The 18353-nt window shown below is 34.7% G+C and overlaps 2 protein-coding genes across 2 annotated transcripts in view; one reads left to right on the top strand and one right to left on the bottom strand.

The window, feature by feature from the left end:
- LOC150110412 (macrophage mannose receptor 1-like) overlaps positions 1 to 13474 on the top strand; it is a 148728-nt gene extending 135254 nt beyond the window's left edge. The window contains exons 34-35 of the mRNA XM_090396116.1: positions 9453 to 9604; positions 13370 to 13474. Of these exons, the coding sequence (XP_090252242.1) occupies positions 9453 to 9604; positions 13370 to 13474 (257 nt within the window). The remainder of the gene's footprint in view (positions 1 to 9452; positions 9605 to 13369) is intronic.
- The window catches only part of LOC150110411 (macrophage mannose receptor 1-like), a 240588-nt gene that overhangs the window by 143989 nt on the left and 78246 nt on the right, over positions 1 to 18353 (bottom strand). The window lies entirely within an intron of this gene.

An 18353-nucleotide genomic window follows, 5' to 3' on the forward strand; every position in this document is an offset into this window, starting at 1 on the left:
TGTGTGTGTGTGTGTGTGTGTGTGTGTGTGTGTGTGTGTGTGTGTGTGTGTGTGTGTGTGTGTGTGTGTGTGTGTGTGTGTGTGTGTGTGTGTGTGTGTGTGTGTGTGTGTGTGTGTGTGTGTGTGAAAATGTTTTAATAATCAGCTATTTTGGAATATCTATTTGCATTAATAGTGCCATTGTGGAGAGAATATAAGTTAATCTCACTTATCATTAGACGTTTTCTAAACTATGTACTATGTTCCTGTAATCCATTTAAATCTGCATTTATTTTTTTTAAATGTCGTTTGGTTTCTCATACAAAACATCTCTTGTTTTGTATGATGATGAGCTGATGACATCTCTTGACTCTAAAATAAAAATTTTAATATTAAAAAACTTTTATAATAAAGATAATGGTAATTAGAAAAATAATATAATTTAAAATATTAAAATTTTAGCCAATCAAAATATTCGGATCAGTTATGTATATGGGTAAAAAAAGTGTGTGTTTCAGGGGACAGCACTGATAGCCTATAATTGATTACCCAGAAAATTTCTAAATGCTGCTACTTCTCGTGAATCTAAACTAAAAAATTCCCATACTCATCTATTGGCAAGAAAAACGTGTGTGTGTGTGTGTGTGTGTGTGTGTGTGTGTGTGTGTGTGTGTGTGTGTGTGTGTGTGTGTGTGTGTGTGTGTGTGTGTGTGTGTGTGCGTGCGTGCGTGCATGTGTGTGTGTGAGGAGGGGAACAGCAATTATATTCTATAATTAATTATTTAGAAAAGGTGTAAATGCTGCCGCCATCTCTTGACTCTAAACTAAAATTCCCATACTCAATAACAGGAATGAAATACCACAAACCTATATTAAAAATTCGTACTGCCAACTATAGACAACCAAAAACACAACATGACGTCAATAACGCATGGGTGTCACCCTATGAAATTCCAAGATTCAATACTCTATCTTATCTCTAACAATCCCATATGAGAACAAATACACACTATGTGATGTCACATAGTGTGTGTTTGTTCCCGTATGTTCCCAGAAAATTCCAAACTCATAACGTCACGATTCCTTATCTCTAACGATCAGCCAGAATTCCATACGAGAACCAAACACACAACAAGATTTCACTGAGAGATGGGGCTCCCCGGCAAAATTCCAAACATTCCATTCTCTATCTTATCTCTAACCATGACCCACAATTCCATGCAGAAACCATTCACTTATCTATATCTCATAACAACACACTGATATCGCTTCTGCTATTTACCCTCCCCCTATTTGGTTTATAGTGTCCCACCACTCATGGCATAAATCCTTATCCACTACTATAACTTCCTTTCCACTTCAACTCAATGACGTCGTCACTTATTTACAACTAACAATATGTCACTTATCTCCATCTGATAACAACACACACACACACACACACACACACACACACACACACACACACACACACACACACACACACACACACACACACACACACACACACACACACACACACACACACACACACACACACACACACACATTATACTGACATTGCTTTCTCCCATGGCAGCCTGTGTAGCTCAGTGGATGTGGCGTTTGCCAACCACGGCGCTTGGCCGCACGAAGGAAGACTTGGTTTCGAGTCTAGTCGGCGACTAGAGGAAATTTTTCGAAGCCTTTTTTCGATCGGTTCCCGAGTTAGTCGATCTCTGGCACTGGCAAGCAGGTTTTTCCTCCCGGAAACTCGGGTTTTTCGTCCTGTAAACTCAAGAAAATCGACCGTAGAACCCACATTATTTCAGACATTAAATATATTGTGTTAGGGTCAGGGACCACGAGATGGCGGCATATTTGAGCCGTCTCTCTTCACTGTGTACCGCTTAATTAGTGATAGCCTTGGGCCATCTATCTCTGATTGGTATCAGTGGAGATTGAACTGCCCACTCAGTCTCCAAAAAAGTTAGATAGGGCTAAATGGCCTCGCCTACTCCCCATAAAAAAAGGCGTTAGCAGATTTTTTTTTTTTTTTTTTGATTTGCTTTCTCCCATTTATCCTACACCTATTTGGTTCATAGTGTCCCTCCAATCACACCACGAATCCTTATCTTATCTTGACCTGCTTCATACTGTCCGACCAATGACAGAACGGTTTCTACTTCACACCCCCAACATTTTCCATACCCCTATTTGGTTCCTAGTGTCGGAATAGTGACGTCATCACTATGGAATGCTTGGGAATTCCGGGAACACCTGACAGTGACGTCAATTTTCTACTTTCACTTCCCCCACCATTTACTCTACCCCTATTTGGATCGAAGTCACACTCCTGCTCCTTTGGCCACAAAGAGTTCAGGTAGAATCAATGATGCCCTTTGGATAGAAAGGCCAAGATTCGAAAATATCCTGTCTGGGGTGCAAGAAAATTGGTATCATTGTTTTTATTTGTTTTGGCCATATTTCCAAATCTCATTCGATTCACAAACAAAGTACTGTTTTTTGTTCTCAAACCATTTGCCTGTTTGCAGAAATATGGACTCAAAAGAAATGGCTTGAAATATGTGATAAACTGGCCATTAGATTCATGTTTTTAATACTTTACCATTATTTAATACAAAATTTGTTGGTTGTCCCTAACACTTGATTACACAGGAGGGAAACGATTTAATTGAACAAAAAAATATTGAATACATTTACTTTGTAATAAGAAGAGTTAAAATTAACGTTTTGTTTGGTTTATATAAAATTACTTTTAAATACTTAAAACAGTAAAATTATTCAGTGGAACAGCGATAGCAAATTTTCAAACAGTTGCTTGCAAATTTAATTCTGTCAGTGAAAACAGCAAATACTTTTATGCTGGTCAAGCACTGAATCTTTTTTTTTCTGAGAAAACTGATGGTTTCTTGCAAGCAGATCTTTAATACAGCTATTATCTTTGCTGCCACACTGAGATGCCAGTCTTTTTTTTATTAATTTAATTTAATTATTTATTTTTTTGGAGTGGCATCATTACAAATTAACTTGATTTTTGGTTAACGAAATCTGACAACATCAACATCCGATTTGGCATTTCCAGCGAAGTATACATTTGAGGCTTCTGATTCTTCTGCATCACTATTTATCAGGCTATATCGATTCAGGATCTTCTTATTTTTCTTATAAATTAAGATGACTACTATTACCAATATTATTACAACGCATGCCATTACGATCCCAGCAATGCCACCTGTCGAGATGTCCTCAACTGCAAAATACAAAATAAATTCGTGATATACTTTTATAGTAGCAATTCTAGAAACATTAATATAATGCATATATTTATATTACACTGTACCGTGCTAGCAGGATCGCTGATTTCTGAAATAAATGTGTTTAGGTGATTTTTCGAAATGGTTCAAATCGATTCTGAATGTAAAAAAAAATATAATAATAAAAATAAATAAACAAAATAAAATAAAAATTGAAGTTATTTATTATTCATTTATGGAATTTACATATGCCTTGTTCTGTGTTTCAGTATAATTATTGCAATTGCACATTTTTTGTAAATAAATGTAGCTTGGATACATTACACTTTTCAGCCATCTGTTTCAGATTAGATTAGATACCTTTCCTAATTTTTTACTAATTTTTTGAGATTTTTAGGAGCATTCATTGTTATGTTTTGAATCCTCATTTGCGTTTTTCAGTCAGATGGAGACATAGAAAATTCATAAAATTATATGAATCAAATTTCTTCTCGATTCATCAGAATAACTACAAATATTTACTGATGTTCGTATTGTACTGACTTATGCAAAATATTGCACTGCAGAAACAAAATGAAATGGTTAAAAAGTACGCAGACATTCTCATTACGATAAAAGTGACATGAAATAATAGCATGCAACTAATTATGTTTTATATTTGGGAATATATATTTACTCCAAGTAGTACAATTTCTTTTTAAGTTATTTTATTTTTTTTAACATTTGTTCATTGTTGAAAGAATTCCGACATCCATGAAGGCATTGCAAATAACAATGATGGCACACTTTTACAAATTATCAAAGAATTAAAAACCATTTAAAAAGGTATACTAATTACGATTCTTTTTTTCACGAAGAACATGTAAATAATATTGATGAAAATTAATGATAATCAGATGAATACTATTCCTAGAATAGATACCTTTCTCTAATTTTTGAGATTTTTTAGGAGCATTTATTGTTATGTTTTGAATCCTCATTTGCGTTTTTCAGTCAGATGGAGACGTAGAAAATTCATAAAATTATATGAATCAATGTTTATATCGAAAATGACTCACTTAGTTGAAGAAAACACCAAAAAATGAAGTACATGCGATTCTGTTACTATTTTGCTCTCTCTCTCTCTCTCTTTCACACACACACACACACACATACACAGAGAGAGATTGTTCAAGAAAAAATATATACTTCATTTCCACATAAAAAGTAGCTAAGGCCTGAAAATACTATGTACAATCTATCGTTTAATTGCTATTTACAAATTATATCTGCGTGTTCATGAATAGAAATGAATCTAAAGCACTTTTATTGTTAAAAGACCAGAAGATAAATTTTTTTATCTTCTGGTCTTTTAACAATAAAAGTGCTTTATTTTAATACTTCAGACCAAACATGTACAATTTAAGAAATGAATCTCTAATTCTTGCGTAACCTATCTCATTTTGGTCTGTGGTGTATTAACAATACATTTTAAAAAGCCAATAATCATAAAAAGGATTGTTAAAATTCGGATGTGGATGTATTTATCTGCAACTCCTTCAGAGTTTCGGATAGTAGAAAAGTTGTCATTGATACTAAGTAAATTCTGAGTACGGCTCACGATTTGAATTATTCTGTGGAAAGAGCTAATCCATTAAACGTCATGAGAACTGTAAACGTTATTTAAAATAGAAACAATTCAGTAGTCAAATTATGTTATTAATTAAAACTTTCCACAATTTATTACAGAAATAGCGAATATCTTAGAAATAAAAAAAAAATAATTTATCTTCATTAATCTGTTTTGATTTATGTGCGCTTCGTTCTGACACCATATTTATTATTGTTATTATTATTATTATCTAAGACCTTCAGGAAGTCAAGGACTCATCGAGGGAGGCTGTAAATACAAATTTTTTCGGTGACTGTGATTTTAGAAGTGAAAATATATACATTATACATATATCTATTGTACATATATACTAAAGAATTTTCAATTCCTTGATTCATCTGAACTCCTAAAAACTTCAACTCTATTACTACAGAAATAATATACCAACCATTACTACAAATATCGCGTATTTAATTTTATGGAAGACATCACCTTCAAGAAATTACTACTAATTCCATTGCTTTCTTTAATAATTCAATTATCATTTTTAGAATGATAAATTTCGATTAAAGTAATCGAAAAGACAAAAAAAAAACAGTATTTTAAGTAAGCAAATGAACTGCCTTTCTGATGCGACCGTCACCATATCCCCCTGGAAATGCAGCAGATGAGTTTTTTTTTCTCCTGTAAAACATTTACGAATTCTGAAATTCCAATAAATAACAAGTCAGAGTTGAATACAAATCTTTCCGCCATATTGAAATCAAATGTATATTTAAATTCATCCTAATAAGTGGTGAAACTCACGTGTTGTATTGTTTTAATTCTTATCTAATTAATCACATATGAATTGAATTTGCACGCTTTCAAGCTCTACATATATCAATATTAAGACGACATTGCTGATTCAAGACTGTCCACCATTATTGTGAATTCTTATATTGAAGATTTATTGAAAGCACATCAAGCAAAGAAAATTGTCTTCGTGTAAAGGCTGCCTTTTCTTAATAACAGTTATTTCCATTAAGAACTTTTAAAAACTTATAAACATCTGAATCCGCCAAAGAGTGGGATGCACCCTACTTTTATTAGTGCAATCACGTAATCTTGCGACAATATGTAGTATGACGTATTTTGCTGAGCTGCACTATTTAACTTCCAACACATTCTTTGATTGTAAGCTTCTTCCAATGGGACAAAAAAGTTTTAATTGTTCTACGTTTTCCGAAGTTTTAAGTGCATTAAAGTCATTCCGATGTTTGTCACATGTGGTCTTTTCATCTTTCTTTTTAAATCCTTCTCGCTTTCATTTGCAACTTGAAATTAAAAGAAATAAACAGAGGAACTAATAAATGGCAGATGCACATGAAGAACTTACAAGACTAGAAGAAATGTCAAAAGGTTCAATGACTGGTTCGATATTTTAACGACTGTGAGGAGATATTCTTTGATCTCTTGCAGTGACGTTTGGAATTTTGAGAGGATTCTATAGAAATAAATTTCGTTGTGTCTGCCTTATAAGGCTCAGCAAATGCATAATTTATCATAATTCTTTCCTAGACATTAATTACGTAATCTTTCCGTTTGTTAGGCAGCATTTCAATAGATTATATATGAGACACGTGTGGAGAAGTAAATATGAAACAATTGTCTGATTAAGTTTAGGAAAGTCTACCACACTTCACACTAAGCGATAGATAACGAATGTGTTGACAATAAAAAAAAGAGAAATACCTTACCTTAGATGTTATTCCACCTATTATAATTCTTTAGTGTCTTCGCCATATAAGAATTGAAAGATAATTGAGAACAGTGATACTTGAAGGAATTGTTTCGTCACATCATAAAATGTGATAGTAGTTAGGTGCGGTTATAAAGCACTTTTAATTGCCGATGTCATTGTTTTAATTGGGTCATACAGGGTCCCGTTTTTGAGGTCAGCTGGGATGACATCATGTACGTTCATCCCCTGATCAGTCTCTGTGGTTGGTGGTAGTTAGGTCACATGATAGTTCCTATCACATGACAGTATCAGCATTATTTCTAGCGTAGTTTTAATCGGGAGGGTTACCTCATTATCAAAAGGTAATTAAATCCCCCCTCTTGACATTGTTTGAAATGATTTGTAAGTTACCAGTCTCTATGGTTGGTTGTAGTTAGGTGACATGATAGTTACACTCATGTTTTTCACTCCAAGGTAATTTTAATGGAATGTTTTAATTTTTCCATTAATCAAAAAGTAATTAAATCCCCGTGACCTTTGTTTCGAGATCATAATAGGCTAACATGTTTGTACCTGAATCAATGGAAAGAGTCATGTTATGTTGTCTTATCATGTGATAGCATCATTTTCTAGCATAGTTTTAATGTGTTTTATTTCCTCTCTTATTTAAAGTAATTTAATTCATCCCCTCATCAGTCGCTGTGGTTGGTTGTAGGTTAGTCACATGATAGTTTCTATGCCATGATGTTTCTCTTTTAAAGTAAATAATGTTCTACCTAAACCATGTATCGTTATCAACGTCTTAGTTCTTTTGCAAGCTTTCATGGGTAAGATATCTACACTGAATGAATTATCTTGTATGGAGATAACGTTGTTTTGAACTTAAAGTCAAATTCAGGACTTATGCCATGATGGTTCTTTTTGAAAGTGAATAATATTCTACCTAGACTATGGAATTCATTAATCAAAAAAGTATTATCATTATGAGTTTTTCTCTTCAATTTCTTGAATGCTTTTTTGTTTTGAGGCTTGGCTTGTTTTTGACCTGAGTTGGATCATGTGTTTCTCCCTCACTTTGTTTCGAGGTTAATATTCTACCTAGACCATGTAAGGATATCAGCAGCATAGCTCTTTTGAAAGCTTTTAGGGTAAGTGAATGAATTATCTTGAATGGAGATAACATTATTTTTGAGCTTAAAGTCAAATTCATTACTGGAATCGTTTTGCTTGTACAAGTTCTAAGGTTCTGTGTACCAGTTTCCCACTCTACAATGACCGTTGAAAAGCTCTTTTGAAAAGCTTTTAGGGTAAAATATCTACAGTGAAAGAATTATTGACATCCACAGGTAACACATTTCGTGTATATAAGTCAAGAGGGCTGATATCACTCATGTACCATTAAATAGCAACCCAGTTCTTCTGAAAGCGTACTCAAGTGATACGTTTTGCAATGAGTTCTGGAACCCTCAGGTAATACATTTTGTATATAAGTCAAGAAGACTAATATCGTTGATTAGTTAGTCTAACCGTTTGTGCGTGTTTCATCTCGCAAGTGTTTTTTTGAAAAATGGAAGCAAGCTATTCTACAAGAATTGATGATTGCCACCAAGAAAAATACTAAAATATTTGATGTCTCTCCCTTATTTAGCAATCGTTCTTTCCCATGTAATTTCTAATCCAAGAAAAAAAATATGAATTCATAATCTCCTTTTGCTTTTTATGTTCAAATAGACAGTGTTAATTAATAGTTTTAATTTAAACTAGACGGGTGCATTTCTGATACGCTTTTATTTATTTTGTTAACTATCTGCTGTTGTGATGCATCTTTATTCGCCGATGGTTTAACATAGCTCTATATATATAACATTTGTTCTCCACAAATTAGAGATCAGGAGGTCATATTTTTATCTTAATTGCAAAGAGGGTAAAGATACATTCCCACCCCCACCACGGTACAATTCACGCCTATGTATGATTAAAGAAATGACATTACACATGCGCAACTGTGAAATGAAGCACTACACGCATTTAGTTCATTATGGTGTTTATTATCTGTCAATAAAACGTACCAGCTTCATTTTTACAAACAGAGTTCAATATGTTTTTTTTTTCATTCTCTTTCATGAATATCGATAAGAAACACGCATTAATGTTTGAAAGTCCCATTACTCTAGGAAATCGACTTTGTCAGAAGATGTCAGGAGTATCATCTGTGTATGTACATATTTCATACAACAAATTGTTCTGAAAGGGTAATATGGTTTTGGTTTTTAGGGCATTTTTTAGAAATCATTTTGACAGTACTGATAACTCAACATGGCTTTTACCTATATCTATATTAAAACCTCATGTTTTTAAGGCTGTCTGCGTAGGAGGTGAACTAGACGTAAATTCTACCATCTGTGTTAACAGGAAGACATCGGACATGTTTTGTTATTTATTTCTAACCTCTTCTTGCTTGAAAAAAATCCTGCTCCCCGATTTATCCATGTGCAAACTACCTTTTAGAGAGATATTTGATTTTATGGATTTTCTTAAAACACTATCATTAATGGGATTTTTATCCCTAAAGCAAACTGAAATTCCTACAAAATATCCTATGTACAATGCAATTCTAGATTAAGCCGAGTGAGTTAACACAGAACCTGTAGGAAGCATGCAAAGGTTTCCGATAGATTGAAGAATAACACTTAGTGAGGAGAGAACAGAAAATCAACCTGAACCATATTTTAGATTTAAAGCACCAGACCGGAGAAGTTAGAGTGTATGTGTAAATGATTTAATTTTATTTAGAGAGATCATCAAATATCAAAATAGTCTATTTCCAAAGATGAAAAACCCTTGTTTTGAGGCACCATCAATCAAACCATTATGGTTCTAATTTTTACTATTTTTATTACAGAAGCAGAAGAATATTTCACCATCACAAGGAAAACACAACAGTTCCCTCAAAAGTATCAGGCACAGTTTATATCAATGATTGTGGAATTGTGCGAATTTAAAACTTGTGATCCTATAGAAGTAATATCACAACTGGAAGAATGTTTTATACACGTTTGTTTGAATATGTTAAACAAGAAGTTGAAGAATTTAATAAAATTCATTTTGCTATATCAAGTAACAGTTTAACGCACACTATTAATTTAATTCTAATGTCTGCAAATTGTTTCTCTATAAAATGTTTATTACAGGTGATAAAGAAAATAGTCCAATTGAATAAGTCCTTCTTAACTGCAAACAGTTGAGTTGGACCCATTCGAACACAGTTTTACGTTACCACAATATGCTTTTACAGTCTTCAAGACTTATGATTCACCACGAGTGAATCATAAGTCTTGAACATCTGATTCACCACAAGGAAAATTCAAGTAAGTCATTTTCACATCGATGCATTTCTCATGCTCAAAAAATAATTATCAAATTTAATGCTGTTTTTTTTCATGCCCATCCTAAATGCTGTAATCCTAGAGTTATGCACCCCCTCTATAAAGATAACAAGAACATGCAAATTAATGAAAAGACACTTGATTTCTCATCTGCAATTAAACAAGCTCTTCCATATTATAGGTATCATGAAATTTGGGAATGTGAGCTCCAAGAACTTAAGAAATGTGATCCTGTTTTCCGTTCATTATGTGACGTTGAAGATGGTTTTCCTCCCTTTATTTCATCACGTGATGCTTTGAACCGAGGAAGAACAGATGCAACATGTTTATATTTCGAAACTACAGACGACGAAAAAATCATGAATGTCGATTTAAACTCTCTCTATCCTATCATCAATAAAAAATGAGGTATCCGAAGAAACATCCTCAAATAATAACAGAAGAGAATTTTCTTATGAAATCGATCATTATTTTGGAATCATACGGGCAAAGTGCTTGCCCCTGGTAATCTATTCCACGCTGTACTCCTCTTAAGGATGCATGGTAAGCATTTCTTTCCCTGTGTTGAACTTGTTCTGAAAAGATGCAGATATGAATATGTGGACATACTGACAATTTGAGAGCAATCACTGATGTTTGGACCTCTGTAGAACTTTACACAGCCAGGAAATACACAGCCATCAACTATTAAAGATTTATGAAATTTTGCATTACACCAAAACATTTGATGTAGGAGTATTAATTGAAGTTACATCGATGGTTTTCTCGCCATGAAACCTGCAAATGGGTTTCCTTTGCACATACAGGCCTCTGAAGATAAACTAAGATACATGCTGGAATTCAGGAAATGTGAAAACATAAACTTGTCTGTTGATAAAGTCCAATTTAAGGTTAATCCAGGTTTAAGAGCTATTGGAAAGGCCCTTGAGCCAGCTGTGGGGAACGTTTTTTCATTCAATTGAGCGGATAAAGATGGAATTCGTTGACAATTATGAAATTCTTCTGCAGTTGGTGACTGATGTGTCGATCAGTCAAATATATTCGGTTTGTGTCATCAGAAACATTATTGGTATCTCATTCTTCTGCATCATAGTGCATAAATTCTAATGTTAATGGGAGCTGTGTTATAGGTTCATTTGTTACTTCGTATGGAAAACTTTGTTTACTCAAAGAACTCCAGAAATTGCAAAAACGTGTTCTTTATTTTGACACAGATTCTATTTTTTTTTTCACTGTAAAAGAAGAAGAATATATTTCTAATTTAGGCAACCATTTGGATCAGTTATTTAACTAAATCGATCCGAAAACTGGTATAATAACGCATTTTGTGTCTGTGGCTCCTAAATATTATGCGCTACATTTACGAAACAGAAATACCACAATTAAATCAAAAGGCTTTAGCCTGAGAGGACAAACAGCCAATATCATTACTTTTGATTCATTAAAATAGTTTTAGAAGAAAAAAATACAGTTATCATTCCTGCTAAAGACCAGATAGTCCGAGATAAATATAGTTCGAAGTTATTAAATAAAGATTCAGTGAAGAAATTCAGTTATTCATACGACAAACGTTACGTTGATTCTACCACCCAGATCACTTACCCATATGGATGGCGGGATTAATTCACCCAGCAACAATATTAGTCTTTGGTCCCACACAAAGTGAGAAATCAACTCTGGTTGCTTCACTACTGCGAAATTGGGACACAATCATCACTCGGAACGTACAAAGAATAGTTTTTTTATACTCTGAAGATCAACCGCTATACGACTTAATGAAGACAGAAATTCCACATATTGAATTTTATAGAGGTCTACAGGACATCGCGTTTTCTCCGGCAGTAAGAAATCTTTTAGTTATTGACAATCTCTGTTTTCCGCAGCAAACACATCCGCGACAATACCAGATTTGTTTACTAAAGGAAGCCATCATCATAATCTTCATTTACAAAGATGCTATTTCATCAAAAATATCTCAAGCAAATGTTGCAGCATATTCGCGATTATGGTCAAATACATTCCCAAAGAAAACCTGTAGTCGTTTATATCCCTAGGAAATGATTGAAAAAGTGTCATTTATTCAGGATGAAACCTAACAGACAGAGGTTTTTGATGGCTTTTGCTTCATGTAATTCTGATAAACAACATAAAGTATTAATTTCAGCTACTGATAGAGAAGAAATCTATGGTATTTGTGAAATTTGTCTAAATTTGCTGAATGGTATGTTACCCGTTTCCCATCATCAGAAGAACAAGCTTTCAAAATTTCAGACGCAGATTCGTCATCTTGGGAATAACCGTGTCTCTCTTGCCTCAAAAAAAAAAAAAAAAAAAAAAACGTTTTGCAAAAAAAGGAGTAGGATTTCTGGCAGCTCTCATTCCTGTTTTGGCACCGCTGCGTGGAAGTTTAATAAGTCACTGATGGATTCCGTAATTAAAACAGTGCTCCATGATCAAGTACAAAGTCTCGATGAAGACATCGAGGAAAATTTTTAAAATGTCGTCGGTGTCTTCTGATGAAAAAGTCAAGTTATACATGGACACTCTTTATAAATATCTGCTCTTCAAAGAAAACAAAAATCAGTTATTAATCCAGTCCCTGTCATCGGTTTTCAACAGCCAAGTGATGATGCTATTTTACTGGGATTACAGTCAAATTTGCATCAACGTGTGTGTTTACTACTACATACCTAAAAGTGAAAGGTGTCGATTGGACTTCTAATAGTTCCATTCGAGTGAACAATATGCCGCTACATGACATGAATATGATTGAACGTTTTTTGGGAGTTTTGAAAAAATCATGTAAAAAGGAAAGAAAACATTTACCACCTGTATATGCACGCTACAATCTGGGTTAAAGATTTCCCTTTTGTTAAAAATAATAAATGGATACCATACTAAAAACCTATGTATATATATATATTAGTATTATCTACATTGTATGTCCAGTATGTTTATAATAAATATCTGATGTCTTATTATGTTTCTTTGTTTATTACAAAACTAACCACTAGGTACACACACATATAATCAGTTAATAGTTAATCTTTTATTTTGACAATAATGCATAGATTATATTAAAATGAATAGCACTAATAAATCATTATAATACTGAGAAGTAGAATAGATCTGACATAGTATTTCATCCACAGTAAAACCTCTACTCAGTAACTTACAAAAATGTTCACTGTAATGTACAAGTGTTGCTACTATTTGGCTGAATCTGAGAGGCATTGTAAGACACATTCTCACAAAATCTGTTGAAGAATTCAAGAAACGTCTTACTTCCAAAAGAACAGAAAAATATCCCTTGCTTTTTCTCTTTGATGCTTATGACTACGCAGTCATGCCCAGGTAAATAAGACTCATCCGTATTACAAATGGCTGTGACATTTTACATATATGTTTTTATAAAGATGATCTATGTTTTTAGGAAGATGATCTTTTCGGTAACATGCGTATCCCTTTAGTAAAATTATCCAAAGATAATAATCCAAATCTAACGTATTCATTTTTTATACTGAGTAATCAAAAATAATGTCATGCTGGTGTAAGATCTCCAATAAACTTTCGAACTCTGACAATAGAATAACAGTGATGTTCTGTGTTAAGGGTTTGGAAAATTTTATACTCAATGAAAGATTACCATCGTGGGCAGGGGTAAAGGCTTCGCAATCAGACTGTTCGCTTGCGGTAAGATCAACTGCTTAAAATGAATAACCCTTTGCATACTCATTCAGTTTAATATCCAGCCCGAGATCCTCAAAACTCTCTTTCATCGCATTGATTAGTGAATAATATTCCCTCGTATAAATGTTCATGTCGAAATGCAGTGAGAACGGACAACTAGGAATTTGTGTACTGTCGAGTTGAAAGCATAAAAAGTTCAAATCAAATTTCTGAAAACAGTTTGGCTTCTCACCATAACTCCTGTTAAATGCATTAGAACTAATTAATCCTAACACTATTCTCCTTGGAATTTTTCCCAGAAATAAATGACCACAAGTAACACTCGTAAGTCCTTTGTTTATTAAATATATTTTGACTTCCGTAAATACCAAGGGATATTTGGCTGTTCCTTTTTGTAAAACATTGGCATGTGCTAGTAGAATCGAAAGTGAAATCTTAACTTTTCGCACATATAACTTAGCCTCTTCAAAGGCAATTTTGTGGTTTGGCTTGGCTTCAGTAGAAATCAAAGCAAATTCAGCTTTTGCCCTTATAAGTCGTTAGCTTAGACTAACTTGATTAATTAAATATCGTGCTTGGTAAACAAATTGAGATGCAGACATCCAATCATTTCTATTGTTGAGCTTTTTCTGCGAGTTTTTGTTTTTGTTGTAACCCAGACGATGGAGTCGTTGTGCCATTCTATAGAAAGTTTACATCAGGGGAACGTCATCTTTATAAAACATTTCATAAGCCATATTAGTTCTCTTTGCTTTAGATCCATATTTCAATAAACTTTCCAAAAAGGCACGATATCTACAACAGTTATTACTAGAACTTATTAGTGTGTCTCATAAAAATAAATCCACTTGTGAAAATAAAGAGTGTAGAAATAAGTTCGTAGGAGCGACTTTGGCATTCTCCAATAGAGACGAACAAACCATCAGCATTCAAAATCTTAATGCATAAATACAAAACCGATTTCGACAAATCCAGATAATGCTGTCTGGCACTTACAAAGAATTCTAACGGACCTGTTTTGAGAATCGAAAGGGGATGATGTGCTGCATACAAACTCTTCTCATGTGAATAGTCAGTTGGCGGCACACAAAAGATATCGAGCTATAAACCCACACACTCTAAAGACCTTTTTTAATCGAATATATTGCGGGACGTGTTCTCTCGATGTTCTTGTCGACATAGACGTTTCTTCTTTCTACAGGATCCCTTTATACCAGATCCCAGTTGTTTTTCCAAAAATTCCTTCGACTGATTAAGTAAATCTACACCCGCCTCCAGCGCTCGGCGTTTGGCTGACTCACGAATGTTCTGACCAGATACTACATCTCCAATTATTTGTTGTCCTGTTCTCATTGCTTGTTTTGAAAGAGCACGTGTGGTGCTGGTTTAACAGAAGAGGTCACAAACCTTTAAACAAACACCCTAACCCTCCTCCCCTCCACATTGGAAAGTAGAACCCTTAATCATGTTCCAGTTTATTCTTAATCTTGCCTGATTCCTATAGTATTCTAAATAGCTCATCCTCGTTTTTTGAAGTAGCATTTAATCACCGATTTCCAGAAACAAAAAAAGAGTTTCCCCAAGTTCTGATCTTAAATTCTACAATTTGAAAATTTTTGTAGACACTGGAAAGTGATCTATCCATCTTGTATATTTTAGAAATAACATCGCTTTCATCATAAGTAGCAGGAATTATTCTCTGCAGAGGTTCATACATATCACCTACAACATGCGGAGACACCAGATTGCAATAACAATAAATTCCATAAACTCCCTTCCTTATGTCAATTATGTACTTTTCTTTGACTTCTCCAGAAAGTGGACGACCGATTTGAGATTCGTCTATCCCCAGTAATCTAGCAAATCCTGGATCAGCGTTAGGAAATCGAAGACAAGTAATCGGGAATAATTATTTGAACTTTCGCATCTTCTTCTTCTTACAACATAATTGCTGTGAGCTTTTCTAAAGTATTCAACAAATCGAGGGGGGGGTAGGATAATATCCGGGCATAACAGAAACCTTTTTTTATGCCTCAATGTTTCCAATTATCTTTACCTTACTTATTTTGAAATGCATATTGTAGGCACTTTTAAGTTCAGTTAAAGCACTTAGCATCGTGATTGTTCTTGGTCTTTTCCAACCGGTGTAAGCCTCTCCAGAAGGTATTGCAGGACCTCCCAACAACTGAGCTAAATCTAAGGAAAGTTTGATCTGATAACCATGTAAGGTATGTATAACAACATTCCATCTTCCCTTTCTTTTTTTACCATCCACAGTAAACATCACATAGGGTTTATCATCATCAGGAACAGCATTGTTCGGCTGTCTTCCCAGTTGGTCTGCACTCCCTACCGTAGGATACGTATCAATTGAACAGCCAATAATCTGGTATTCCAATAATCTGGTATACTCCATTACATATAGTAGAATACTCTGATATCAAAACCTTTTCAACAGATGAATATTCTTCCAATCTGTTAACCACGCTTCGACTAACTGTAGAGTGACGCACTCTACAGGTTGTTTCAAGTTTTCAACACTTCTACAAGATTTACACGTGATCGGGCAAGTACTAAATGAACAATCGCATCCCCATCACCGCAATGAATGCACCTCTCTGTGTGTCGTGTCGCTTAAAATGAGGATAAACCGCATGACGTACAACATCCAATAAGGCTTCTTTCACAAATCCTGAATTTTGAGGTCGTGTCTGTAGGTATTTACGGAGTTCATGGAATCGTGCACCCCCTGCTTTTCCACGTACTTCAGATCTGAAGTCAGATATGCCACGAGACGATATTTCCAACTGTTTCTCGGGAGCATATACTCGTCTTCGAAAGTTTGCAGCATCGGATAACCAGCAGCCGTATCTGTCCTCGGAAGGTATAGTGAAATTTTCATGTGGTAGCACGAATTTAACACTTTTGTATACTTGCTTCTTTTCAGGTGAGGATCGATTTATACTCATTCAGGTTACAACTATATCACCAAACGAAGCGTTACTATATCTTCCAAACACACATATGCCAATTACCAAACAATGCGCGCTCTTACCTGTACCGTCCCGATTTGGAATTATATCACCCTCAGGGAGAATGATCTTGTTTATAGGAGAGACAAAACATAAAGAATCACAGTAATACCACAGCGAGTTGTTATAAACGAAATACTTCGCTTGCACAAACCCAACTGGATAAGATCGCCATTTCACTAGGAACTCTGGAATACCTCTTCTAACTTGTTGTTTCAACACTTTGTCAACAACGTAAAATTCAGGTCTGGCTATATTATATTTTGCATTTCAGCGGCATAAAAACGAACAGAAATGTCTTTTCCGCTTGTGTCTTCGAGTCGATAAGTGAAAGTATTGGTAAAAAGAACGTTCTTGATGATAAAGATTTCCTTGGTTCACCTTCGTGAACCAAGGAAACCTTTGGTGCGGATTCTTTGTTCAAAAAGATTTTCTGTCAGGAGATATGCACAACGTCAGGTTTCTTAAACAGTACAGGGTTCGGTTCTTCACTCTGACCATATAACCGATCGTATACTTTACTCTCCTTCCCGTGATTCACTTCTTCAGCCATCCCGATAAGATCTATGCTTAGATAAATTATACCCTCTTAAGTGTATGTATTTTTATAAGTGAAATAACGCCACATGCGACCGCGTAAAGTACGGGGAAATCTTTCTACTATCGATGCTTTGGTGTCACCTTTAGAAAATAAAAAATGTAACGCCTCATTTGTCAAGTAAAGCACGTACATGTTTATTCCAGAATTCTTTTCCTCTGTCAACCTGTATCTGTATAGGATCTTCTGCATCCAGTAGCAGCTTCGTAGCTCTGGATACTGCTAAACAGCTTTTGGTTTCGAGAGGGTGAACCCCAACCTTTATGAGATAAAGCAATCAATCATACTTAATAAATACTTAAAACCATTATCAAATCTAGCAATATCACTTAAATCCATCAACTCACACTGATACTGGTGAGTAATTCCAGCTGCAATTGTTTTCAATCGTCTAAATCTACGTTTCACTGATTTATGTAATGTACAGGTATTATACTTCTGGACATAAAACTGATATTATGTCCAGAAGTTCTTTGCAAAGATGATATGCTTCCAAATCCTCTCGGGTTCGAAAAATCATAATATACTGGGTGGAAATAAAATAACTTTTGGCGCTGGCAGAGCCGAAAGCAGTCAAATATTTTTGCAGTAAACGCAGGTAAAAAGGATTATGCAAACTTCATTGTGCGTATGTGACAGCAGGCCACCAATTCCACTTAAAAAGGGATTATAAACGTTCAGGCAATTATACGAATGATTGAAATTGTGCTCAATATGCATCCTACGTGCTTTACTTGTTACGTTTTTCGTACCTTTAACAGTACAATGCCGTAGTGGCCCTTCGGGAATTTAGAAGGCTTCATAACCTACGTACAGGTCCTATGTCAGTTGTAGCACTGACAGCTATGATTAAGAAGTTGGAAGAAACTGGAACACTAGGAGTTAGACCTGGAAGAGGACGGAAAAGCAGTGCAAGAGGAGACAGTAACAGATATTGTTAGTGCGGTGTTCGATGACACGATGACCGGTACTAGTCCAAGCACTCGTGCCATAGCTCGCAAACTTGATATGGCTTATGGTGTAGTCTGGAAAATCTTACGGAAAATGCTTCACTTCTATCCGTATAAGTCCAATCGTGTGAGAAGAGCAGATTATGA

This window comes from Typopeltis vanoorti, chromosome 1, assembly GCF_054136105.1.
Source record: "Typopeltis vanoorti isolate ZY-2024b chromosome 1, IOZ_Tvanoo_1.0, whole genome shotgun sequence".
NCBI classification, from domain to species: domain Eukaryota; kingdom Metazoa; phylum Arthropoda; class Arachnida; order Uropygi; family Thelyphonidae; genus Typopeltis; species Typopeltis vanoorti.